Consider the following 12,773-nt stretch of genomic DNA (forward strand, 5'->3'; position numbering starts at 1 on the left):
TCTGTTGGCATACATACTCATGAAATAGTTTGGGAGAGCTTATCAAAAAACCTTATGACCTGTACATAAGTTGTTTTAAGTTTATTATAATCTCTCCATAATTGCTTATGAAACCAGCTGGCAACTTATATGAAAATAGTTTGACTTTATTTTATCTTTTGTTATAGAAATAGTTTATACATAAGCATTTATATGACAAGCATTTATGCTATAAGTAGTTGATTAAGCTGTTTATCCAATCAGTATCAAAGTGGTTTATAAATAATAGTTTCATTTGTTAATTGCAACAAATTCAGATTTCCAGCAATATATTATTGTCATATATATGTATTGTTTGTCCATATAAATAGGGAAGCGAATCAATCGGCAGATGCACTAGCAAAAGAAGGACTGTCTATGGAATGCGGAAGGGTAAGCTTGTTATTTCCCAAAAGACAATTGTGATTGCAGATTGTGATTTAATCTACTTTAGATTGAAGTATAACTGAGATGTTTACAATTTTCATCTGGTTTTGGCATAGTAACTCTGTTATAGGCCCTTGGCATATTACCATATTGATGAAGTGTTGAATGAATGCTGGAGAGGTGTCTCTGATACTGTGTTGGCTGCCATCCTGTCTCTGAGGTGTCTCTTGAATTATATGTTTTGGTATTATTAATTTCATCTGTTTAAATTAGTATTTTAACCTTATAATTATGATCAATAAGTGCTAGGCTTATGAAATTCATTGCTAATTGTATAACTATGGGCATGTTAGGATTGACTTACTTCATTTTATCTACTCACATAAGTCCCACGATAGGTGTTTATTGTGCTGAGCTCACTAGTTAGTGGGATAAGGCTTTGGTTGTTGTTTGTTGTAGAAATAGCTTATATATAAACGATTTTCATAATAATAAGCGCTTATGCTAAGCTGCTAATATGACAGGGTCTAGGTCAACAAGTCTTTATTTTATTTGATTTTTGGTGCTAACCATCCGGTTCTCTGGGGAAATGAGTCCTGGTAATCAGAGTTCGGCCAGGAGGTAAGTAAAGTCGGACCAATAATTTTTCCACTCAGGAATCAGACTCAGGTTCTCATGAACAATTCTTTCTTGATGGAGTTCATTAACCACTTCAGCTCAATTGCTTGGTTAGGTCAATGAGTCTTTAGCTTATCTAGTTCACACATGAGTTATACATGCACTCCTTTTTCTAATATCACATTATCTGATATAGGAATATGTTAAGCCTTATAAAACCAAAGCCCTACATCAGCATATATCAAATGAAATAGGCATATCTAGATATAACCGTGATACATTTTTCACTAGTTTATTATAGGGTTAATAGTGTTTTTCACTCCTGTAATATATGTCATTTCCGGTTTTCACCCCTATAAAATTTTCGGTTTGATTTGCACCCTCGTAAAAATTTTATTTTCCGGAAAACACCCATAATAGGCCATTTTCAGAAATTTTTTTCAAGAAATTTTTTAAAATTTTGGTTTTGTTGCACTGCATGCTTTGTTATTGGCCCATAACTGATGCTTTAGGGGTATACATATGTGTTTTTTTTTTGTTTTGTTTTGTTTCTCATTGATTGAAAATAGGCTCATTCCACCATTTCCAGAATACATTCAATTATGAAATGGGAATTGATAAAGTTTTAATAAATGATTTAACATGGTGCTTGCCTAACTCAATTTTCAATACTTCGTTTAATTATCTACCCAACCTTTTATGTATTTCATTTGAGGTTGTTAGATATAGTGACAAAGGTTTAGAGTACACATTTTCTGTTTCATGTTGAGAAAAGAACAGCATTTAGTTTCATGGTGGATATTCAGCTTCTTCTGTCTTCAACTGTGAGTCAAGTTCTTCAAGTTGAAAATGTTACGGAGAATCTTAGAGGTTTCATGGATCCTAATTTGAGGGATAAATACCCTTTGGATCTTACTTATTCTATGGATGAGATTGCCAAAAGATGTGTTGATCATGACCTCAATTCAAGGACAAATGTTTCTGGGGGTTTTCATGGTTATGTCCACGATTCAATCCTCAATATTGTATTTGAGATCCATCTGACGAGCTTGAACGGTCCATATCTGTTACCCAAGTTTCTGATAGCAGATAGTTAATGATTTTTAATGTCATGCCTCAATTGAATAAGAGTTTTGACAGCTTATTTAATCTTTTTATATGAAGAGTTTTATGTTGCCATATTTTGTATCGCATATATAACATGCATTGATTCTTTCTTTCTTAGAAAGGGAAAATGTTAGTAACTTAGTATTGTTAGTTTGAGGATGCAGATCGATCCCTTGATCTCCGTATCACTCCACTCGTTAACTCCCCACCCCATCACCATGCCAACATTATGTTCCTTAGAAATCCACACTGTGAGCTTGTAAATTATTGTATTCCTTAAAATGGATACTTCAATTTGTTATTCTTTATAACGTAGTAAAGTCAGATTTCCAGTAATCTGTTATGGCGAATTGAAAAATGGTGTGGTTTAGAGAGTTTAGATAGCACCTATAGTAGAAAAGATGGTAGAAACTAGACTTGGGTCATTTGGGCATGTAGAGAGAAGAAATGTGGATTCTGTAGTTAGGAAGGGGAGACCTTGAAACTATTAGGAAGGATCTAGAGATAAATGAGTTGGAGAAAGACATGGTTTTTGATAGAGCACTATGAAGTCGTTTGATTCATGTAGCCGACCCCAGCTTAGTGGGATAAGACTAGGTCGTTGTTGTTGAATTAAAAAATGGTTTGGATAGGCCAAGGTCAGGTGTCATGGTTTCAACTTCCAATTAAATAGTATATTATTATAAATCTTTGTTAAGAATTGAGGTACCCATCATTAATTAATCATTAATACAAAGTAAAATACAATGCCTTGAGAGTGATGCACATAATATTCATGTAGAAATGTAGAAACGAAGTATATATGTAGTATTACTACTATTGTATAAATTTAAGCTGGTTTTATTTAATTTAATGCAGAATCCCCACCTAGTTATGATACATAATCAAATATATGTGTAGCTATTGCAGAGGATCCAATTTACTCCGTGAGCCATGCTAGAAAAAGAAAGGGAAAGTAGGAAATGTATCGCAAGGATTTTCTAGTTGATGATGAGGGGAGAAAAAGGATGATGTACAACAAAATACAACCACAACAAAAATCGGAGTTACAAGCAAACAGTAATTCACACTTATTAAGAAAACTAACACTTAATGATTTGAGGTATAATTTTTTGTATTCTTCTTGGAATAAGTTTCGTGGAAAGATGTAAAAATAATTCTCATTGGTTAAAAATTATGGAGAAAATAAAAAGGACAACAAATTGAATGCAATTTGCATTTAATTTTACATTGGAAAAGATTATTTGTTTGAAAAAATATAATAATAGCAAAAAAATTAGTCTTTTTTGCTTATATTTTAAGACAAAGAATATGAAATTTTTTTGCTTATATTTTAGGACGGAGGGAGTAGATACCAGTCATGAATGCCAAATATAGTGAGATGAGAGCAATTCCAAGAAAATTTAACGTAGAATTGATTCTAGAAAAGCTAGAAGTTAGGATTTGTAGCTTTAATGATAATTGCTTTTAGAGGATATAACCAATTCTTAAAAGCCAAACCAAACACCATTAAAAACTCAGTTTTTCACTTTTAAAGGTTGTAGAATCACTTCTTGGTGTTGAAAAGCCAAACCAATAGACTAATAACTATCAATCATTCGTTGAAAATCGCTTTTTAAACACTTAGTAACTGTTCACAGACACCTCAAATTATCCTAATTACTTCCCTTTACAACTATTTACCATCTGTATCATTTTCTTTCTTATTTTTTAATTGCTAATTAATTCTTCTTTCTCTACTAATTTACTAATCTGGAATTTTATTGTTAATTGTAAATTATCTCTTAATTTTATTTACCGATTCAACTTCAACATTATGGTTCAACTTAAATGTTACGGAATTGACCAATAACAACCAAGAATTATTATGTTATTGATTAGAATATGAATATTTGTGTTAGTTATAATGATGATGTACTTTTATGTTTATGGGTGATATTTACAATTTAAATAGAAGACTGCTCTTTTAAAAAAAAAAGTGTTTTTTATTTTTTTAGGGGGTTATTCCTTACTATGAGAATTGAACCTCCACTTTCATTGTGACGGCCCTGGTGAAACTCGTTCATCGTATGCAATAACTGTTAAATTTTCTTTAAATTTATTGGAGTTCCCATTTTACTTGGTAGATCAATACACCGTAATAAAATATAAGCAAAAAGAATGATGCTATTTATAGCGAAGAATTTTATCCTTAAAGTTTTTCGAACTAATCTTCACCATTAGATCTACAAGTAATACAATAAATAGATGGATAGAATACAAGGTGAATTGATTAATTGATTAATTTTTTTTTTACAAGATACAAAGTGAATTGATGATGCGGTTACTTTACCCTATGGTGATATATGTCGCGAACAACTTTCTCGGGACAAATAACATTAATCAAGCAAAAAAAATACACCTCGCTAGATACATATCCATTTTTTACTTATATTTTTTTAAAAAGTTTTGCTTTTACCTGCTACGGTTACTATTATAAACAAAAATTAATATTTTAGATTCATTCATTAAATGATGTATGTGGTGTATGATAAATACCATATACATTATCTAGAAGTCCTACCTCAACTGACAAAATGCCGAAATTGTTAGGCCGGATGCCATGACCGGAGTTCGAACCCCGTACCTCCACTTGTGTGTGAGTTTATAATGACTTTGCCATTTCGTCTATCTACAAAAAAAAAAAAAGACCATATACATCATTAATTAATTGAATCTAAAATGTAGATTTTTGCTTATAATAGTAACCAAATGGTGTATCTTATTATTTTGGAGATTCGCATATTTTCCATTTATATATTTTTTTTAACAAGTATTTTCCATTTATATACCAATATACTCTATTTATATGGGAAACCAACTTTGCAGTTGTCAAGTGACTTTCTATTTTTTACTCCATATCCGTTTTACATTTCCAATACAACTTTGCATGATGCTGGAGATGTGTCTCTGATACTCGATGTATGATAGGAATGTGGAGTAGGGATTGTTAGTCCTTAAAGCCCTGGATTTGATGCTGCACTGTGAGTGTGCTACTGCTGCAAATTATGCAGTCTGTGTTACATGCACTCCTTTCTCTAATATCACATTGTCTGATATAGGAATATGTTAAACCTCATAAAACCAAAGCCCTACATCAACATATCAAGTGAAATAGGCATATCTAGGTATAACAATGATACATTTTCCATTATGTTCATTATACTTGTTCTGAAATAGGCATATCTAGGTTCATAAATCATAGCCCTACTTCAAGAGAGATATCAAGTGAAGTTTAAGAAAATAAGAGATATTTTTACACATGTTTCCACTATGTTAAGTGTACTAGTTTTCACTTTTCCCCTGTCATATTTTCATTCTCACTTTTATTTTACTTTTATGCTAGTAAAATATATATGCAAAGAAAAAATTGTGGAGTCCGGACTTGCATGATTAATAAATACAAAAGCAATTCTATATCACTCCAAAACAGAATGGAAAGTTTCATATTAGGTATTGGGGTTCTTGTGTTGCTGTATATTCTTGTTTGATTACCTTGAATTCAATTGTTTTTCTCTGTTTACTATCCAATTATGTTTTTCTCATTGATTGAAAAAAAAGGCTCAGTCCAGTCTTGGTTCTTTGCAGAATGCCTTCAAATATGATTTTAGTAGAAAATGGGAATCGAGAGATTGTTAATTAATAAATGATTGAACATGGTACCTACAAACAAAATATTCAATACTTAATTCAATGATCAACCCGAACTTTCATGTATTTCATTTGAGGTTGTTAGCTATAGTGATGAGGATTTAGAGTGCACATTGTTTACTGTTTCATGTCGAGAAAAGAGCAACACTTAGGTTAATGGTGGATAACTGGTGGCTCTCTCTAGTGGTCTAATCAGCTTCATGTGAGTCAAGTTCTTCAAGGAGAAAATGTTAGGGAGAATCTTAGAGGTTTCATGGATATCCTAATTTGAGGGATGAATACCCTTTGGATCTTACTTATTCTATGGCTGAGATTGCCAAAATATGTACCGCTCATGACCTCAATTCAAGAACAAATGTTTGAGGTTTTCATGGTTCTGTCTAAGTTTCAATCCTCAAAATTGGACAAGAGTTTTGTGAGTTTATTTAATCTTTCTATACAAAGTAAAATACAACGACTTGCCTTGCGAGTGTTGCACACAGTATTTATGGAAATAAATAGAAACAAACTATATATGTAGTATAATTATATATAACATTAGGTGGTATTTATTTATATTGGTCACAAGAGGAACATAAATTTAAGTGGGGTTTATTTAATTTAATGTAGAATACCCATCTAGTTATGATACATAATCAAATATCTCTGTAGCCATTGCAGAGGATCCAATTTACTCTGTGAGCCATGCTAGGAAAAGAAAGGGGTAATAGGAAATGTATCGCATGGATTTTCTCGTTGACGATGAGGGGAGGAAAAGGACAAGGTACAACAAAAACACAACCACAACCAACATTGGAGTTACAACCATAAAGAGATTGGCCAACCAAGTAAGTTCACTGATAACAGTGTAGAGACCAGTCATGAAAGCCAAAGATAGAGAAATGAGAGCGGTTCCAAGAAGTGGCAACACGATTTTCAGTGAGAAAGTCACCAATTCAGTTAATCCAAGTTTTGCCAAAAAGAGTATGATAGTAGAACTAATGGAACTGAACAATGATATTGTGATGAAGATAATGAAAGCTTGGAACATTGCATGACATAGGTTGTTTGCTTTTCCATCCGCTTCACCTGGAACAGCAAAACATGCTGCTACTGAAGCAGTGATTATAAGTGTTGAAACCAATGTGAGTGTCTCTACCCTGTCTCTATATTGCTTGTTGGAGCCTGTCAAAAAGAAATATCGTGGTTCAGTGGTGTTGGAGACATTTTCGTTATTCTCATTTGGCTTTGAATCACTTTGTCCTTTATTCTTATTCGACTTTGTGTCACCTTCTCCTAGTTGTAGTGAGTTTGAATCACTTTGTCTTGATTTATCATGAACCAATCTTTTAAACCTCGTTTTTGCACCAGCAGAATTCAGTGCAATGCGTGTAAGTTGCTGCAAACATTACATCTATTTGTCATATATAAAAGGAAAAAAGATAAAGGCCTAAAACTAAAGATTGTAAATATGTTTGAAATAATTTTATATCATTCAATTGTAGAACACTTGGTGAATGGTCCTGATCTTAAACTCTTTTAAGTTCAACGAAATTTGTTTGTCCTGATTAATTTGAGTTAAAAATGAGTTGAATAGTAAACTTCTAAAAATCCAAACCTGTCAAAATCAATTACACTTACCTCTCTTGTGGATGTATCACGAAATTGAGAAATTGCATTGACAAATTCAAGAGCTGTTTGATTGTTTTGGTTAACCAGATGAAGATCCACTCTTTCATCCCATGTTAAGTAAAAAACAGTTTTGGGATGACACGATTTTGCAGCCAGATGCAAAGGAGTATCTCCTTTCTTATCCTTTTGATTTATCATCTTATGAAGTTCAGGAATTCGACGACTTTGCAGCAGTATGTGTTGTACTAGCTCATGCTTTCCATTTTTTGCTGCAACATGAAGAATATTACGCTTAAATGAAGTGTCAAGCATCTCAGTGGGATCTGGACAGTATTCTAACAACTTCTTTACCACTTTCAAGTGGCCTCCATGAGATGCTAGATGAATTGAGAAATAGCCATATTTGTCCCTTTGATTGGTGCAACATTTACATATGCCAAGTAATAATTCAACGCCTTTAAGGTAACCTATAGATGCTGCATAATGAAGTGGAAGCCTTTCATATGTGTCCGTTGAATGTATCCAAGTTGGCTTCTTTTGCAGTATGACCCTTAGCATTTCTAATCACACATGTATAATTGTGAGTTAGATCAAATATAAAAATGTAATTTTTTTTTTATACAAATATAATGTTTATTCTAGGATAAGATGCCCTGATAATTTGGATTCGACATAAAGGTAAGTGAAATCTAACAAAGAATTTTTTTTAACTATGATTTAAACTCGGATTCCTCGAACATATTGTTATTAACCAAAACTATTTATACTAACTAGAACTAGTTATTTAACCATTTGATATTAATCATTTGGTTTCATAGATTCAATAATAAATTGTCTCAAAAAGTGGTTATTCAAATAACATTCCTTTATAAATATTACCTTGATTCCGCTTCATGATTGCTGCTACGACGGGCGATAATCCCTTTGGGGTAGCAACATAGCTGGGGCAGTTCTCCATGATTACTTCGACTGCTTCCTTGTCCTTGCTATCAACAGCAAGGTAAAGTACTGATTGTTTTGCATGGTTAACATTAAGAAACACAATTTCATAACACCACTTCGACGATGAATCCCCGATCTTGTAGAGCTCACAAGCTTTGAAAATCTTATCCCCGCCAATTCTCTTCTTGTCACGACATAACATTGCCTCATGAAACATAGTGTTTCCTTCAACATTCTCTATCTTCACAAATTTTAACAAGTCCTCCATATTTGACTTTTCATCATAATCTTCTTCTAACAAGTCCTTCATATTTGAGTCTTCATCATAGTTTTCTAACAAGTCCTCCATATTTGACTCTTCATCATAGTCTTTTGGGCTATCCAAATTGTTAGTGTATTCTAACCATGCTGTTCTTATATCACGCCGTTCAATATTAGCATATGCTTTCAATAGCTTTTCAACGATTGAGATGTGTCCACATCTTGCAGCAATATGTAACGCACTCTCATTGTTTTCATTAAACTCGAACAAAAGTGTTGGAGCATGTTCAACTACAAGACTCACAATCTTATCATTGCCATTCTGAGCTGCTATATGTAGCACAGTGTTTTTGGTAGGTGTCTTAATTTCTATTAGAAGAGAGGAATACGACAAACTCCTCATTGGACCAGCTCTGTATACTTGATCAAGCAATTCAATTTTATTCTCATTATCACTACAGTTTGGAAGAATTTTAGTCACTTCAGATGGTTCAGTTTCAATATCAGTTTCCTCACTCGGTAAGACGATTGCACCTGGCAATATTGAAACTAGACTTGTGTTGTTGAAGGATTCACTAGCACATAGTTCGACATTTAGTGTTTGGGGAAAATAAACCATATTAAAGAGAGGAAAATAGCAATCCCTTCCCTGCGGTTACAACTTGAGTCAGGAATTTATAAATTAATATTAATTTTATAGTTACGAGTGAAAAATACTAGTATAATTAGTTGATTCATAGTTCTGTGATTGTGAACTTATCTCAGTTGTTAGACACAATTCAAAATATAATATATAAGATTCGAGGTTCGAACCTCAGCCACCAACCCACCACAAATAAATTGATTTATAGTTATCAACAATTAGTAATTTTAAGTCGGTAGCGTCATTTTATGTATGTTATACAAATAAAAATAGAGTAAATTCTCACTTTGGCATCTGACTCTACACCTCGCTGTCAAGGTCTCTGACTCATAATTAAATACAAAGTAGTATCTGAATGTACAGTTGTACACTTCCGTTATTAGTTTAGTCCATGACGTTAAAAATTTCTATTAACTGATGAGATAGCCTACATGAGGTGTCACATGGACCAAAATGAAAGTAGAAAATAGTCACTTTAGTCCCTGAACCGAAAATCAATATTTTCTCACTTTGATGAAAGTACATAATGAAAGTGAAAGATGAAAATAGCCACTTTGGTCCCTAAATCTTATTTAATTTCCTCTTTGTTCAAAATCAATTTTCTCTTTTTGCTATTGTTAATTAGTGGAGATTTGTGGTAAGAAAGGAACATAGTAAACTTTAAAATCTTTTGTTCCGCCAATCAAGGAATTCAGGACTACTATAATTAATAGTATGTCTCATGTCAAATGTGATTTTAGTAAAAATGTATGTATGTTTCATACCTGCCAAACAATTAAGTATGCCTCCAAACTTTGGCTTAACTAAACATAATCAAAATAGTTTCAACTATATCTTATTTTCTATTAAAACACATTTATCAAAAAGCATCTAGAAACATACTATCGAAAATAGCTTCAACCACGTCTTACTTTTTACTAAATCACAATTATCAAACATGCACGTAGAAACATGCTAGTCAAGTTCACTCCGCACACATATATATACACTCTAAAATGAAAAAAATATTATACTTTTTAGAATTGACGAGTAAAATGTGGTGATTTCTTATAAACATTGTAATTTAGTTCAATATAGAGAATTAACAACAACAAAAATTTAAACACTTGTGCACCTTAAAAGTCACCTAATTTCCTGTGCAAGTCCTCTCTCTCTTTTTTTGGTACAGTCCTATACAAGTTCTCTGTTGCATTAATAATATAACAAAGATTGCTGGAAAAAAAAAAATTAATAAAGATATACACACGCTTTTCTAAACACATAAAATATAATCCAATATACAATAGTTTAGAGGAAAAATGAGTATAATCAACCCGTACTACATATAGCTTGTAAATATTCAAAAGAGAAAACGGTTATAAATATAGTTTTTCTTTACGAGATATATATCACGAATATTTACGGTCATTAATTATTATGTAAATGTGAGTGTAATAAGAAAAATAGAATTGTCTTTTTTTTTTTGGTCGGGGTTCGAACCCCGAACCTTACATATATTATGCATAGTCCATACCAATTGAGTTAATCTCACAAGGACAAATAAATATAAATGTCTAAAGCAGGTATATAAATAATCTTCACTCTAAATATGGTAAAATGAAGAAATGCAGAAAATAGTGTAAGGAGAAGAAGAATCACCAGGAAAAAAAGGAGTATGGAGAAGAAGTAAGGGTAAACCAAATTGTCTGAAGCTAGCTCACCAAATCTGCAATACCTTGATATTGTACTTGTAGTAATTATAGTATTATTATGGTACTATTAGGTGCCAAAGATACTGAAACATGAATGCATCTATTTATAAGATTATAATAATTGACAATAATTCTTTACGTGTGCAAATCAATCGCTACAATTCAAGAACAATTCTTTCCCCTGTTTCCAATTAAAGTTACATATCCCTCCTTTCTTGATTTTGATTTTTTTTTCTTTCCCGGTGGTGCTTGATTTCAAAGATTAACAACATGTGAAACTCGTTGATCGTTTGCAAAAACTATTCAAGCTTTTTCTTAATTTTCTAGGGTCTCCATTTTACTTGGTAGACGTAGGGTGGATTTTTCTTAGTAAATTTTCGATACTTTGGAGTTTAGTGGGATATCGGTATCATTTTATTTCAATAATTTAAAAGAAAATATTATTTACCCAAATACTCACATAACTAGAATTAATTATTTAACGACTTGACTGCAATCACTTAGTTTCACAATATCTAACATGAAAATATAAAATGATATTTTAAAAAAGGATATGGACCATCTCCTTTATTTTTCTCTATTTCCCTCTCATAACTCTGATCCATCTCTCTTAAACTCACTCTCTTTATATATATATATATATATATATATATATATAATCAAGAGATTGAGATTAATAGAGAGATAAAGAATCAGGAAAGGGAATAAGAGAAAAATTAAAGGAGAGAACCTAATTTGGTTAAAAAAATTAACCTTTCAATGAATTAAATAATAATAATTGTTCAAAAAAAAGCATTAAATAATTGAAAAATTCTCTGGCCCATCCAAAAAAACAAGTGAACTGGTCCATATTTTTTTCTCTCTAAATAAACAATAGAGAACAATAGAGAAAAAAAAAGGGAAACTTTATTTGTAAAGTTACTTCAAAATTTAAATTTATTTTAAAATAATTAAATTAAAGAATAATATAGGAAGGTACTATCTAAACAAATTTAAGGTATCATTTTGTTCAAATTTTTGTAAGGTATCAGAGTTTTCACCTCGATACAAATTTACAAACATTGCTTAAATACCGGCTCACGATTGTTGGGACACATTTGATATATGGGGTTCGGAGATCAAAATAAGGGAGAGTTGAATTGAGAGAAAAATAACAATAAAAAGTTGGTACAGTATAAATATATACGGTGTTGGTATGGGTTTTATGGCAAAGAAACATTTTTTAAAATGAAAATTGGGACAAAGGTCTTGTGTTTCTAATTCATGATAAAATCCACATAAAGCCTATTTAATATAATAGTTCTTGGAACATTTCTTGAACACTTAAATTGTTGCTGCATATGTCGAACACTTGAAATCATTTCTGCAAAGAATCAAACTTTAAAACATAAAATAACTTTGTTAGATACAAAATTTGAACTGAGTTATAGATTATGTCGCTCTCTTTAAGACGTTCTGCGGCTCTGCCTGAATGGTGCAACATATATTTCTTGGCTCGTCGTCTCCAGGATAAAACATTCATTACAAACTTAAGTATGAGTACTCTATGCACAAAGAGAACTCACCAAACCAACACCCACACAATACTACCAAAACTGCTCGGTATACAAAACCAAAGATTAAAGAATTTCTTTTAGAAATCAACTATTTTCTTGTCACTAAAAATTGCTTTCTCGGTGTTCTCAAATTTTCCTTCTTTCTATTTTTCTAAAACTGATTTCTCATTTTTGTCTATGGAGCTATCTACCTTTATATAATCCTTTAGTTCTAAATGTCTATGTTGGCCCATGAATATGGAAGAAACA

At 31.9% G+C, this 12,773-nt stretch overlaps 1 protein-coding gene across 3 annotated transcripts; it reads right to left on the reverse strand.

The window, feature by feature from the left end:
- Positions 1-6,337: 6,337 nt before the first annotated feature.
- LOC11434683 (protein ACCELERATED CELL DEATH 6) lies at positions 6,338-11,622 on the reverse strand. Of its 3 annotated transcripts, none has more exons than XM_024783449.2 (5): positions 10,916-11,622; positions 10,392-10,447; positions 8,311-9,283; positions 7,441-7,991; positions 6,338-7,198 (listed from the first exon to the last, which is right to left on the reverse strand). In XM_024783449.2, the coding sequence occupies exons 3-5, from the start codon at positions 9,251-9,253 to the stop codon at positions 6,491-6,493; spliced, it is 2,202 nt and encodes a 733-aa protein (XP_024639217.1). In that variant the 5' UTR covers positions 9,254-9,283; positions 10,392-10,447; positions 10,916-11,622; the 3' UTR covers positions 6,338-6,490. The 3 variants fall into 3 exon arrangements, with proteins under 3 accessions (XP_024639217.1, XP_024639218.1, XP_003616928.1); XM_024783450.2 differs by having other exon boundaries at positions 10,392-10,489; XM_003616880.4 differs by lacking the exon at positions 10,392-10,447.
- Positions 11,623-12,773: the final 1,151 nt, after the last annotated feature.

This window comes from Medicago truncatula, chromosome 5 (genome assembly GCF_003473485.1).
Source record: "Medicago truncatula cultivar Jemalong A17 chromosome 5, MtrunA17r5.0-ANR, whole genome shotgun sequence".
NCBI classification, from domain to species: Eukaryota; Viridiplantae; Streptophyta; class Magnoliopsida; order Fabales; family Fabaceae; genus Medicago; species Medicago truncatula.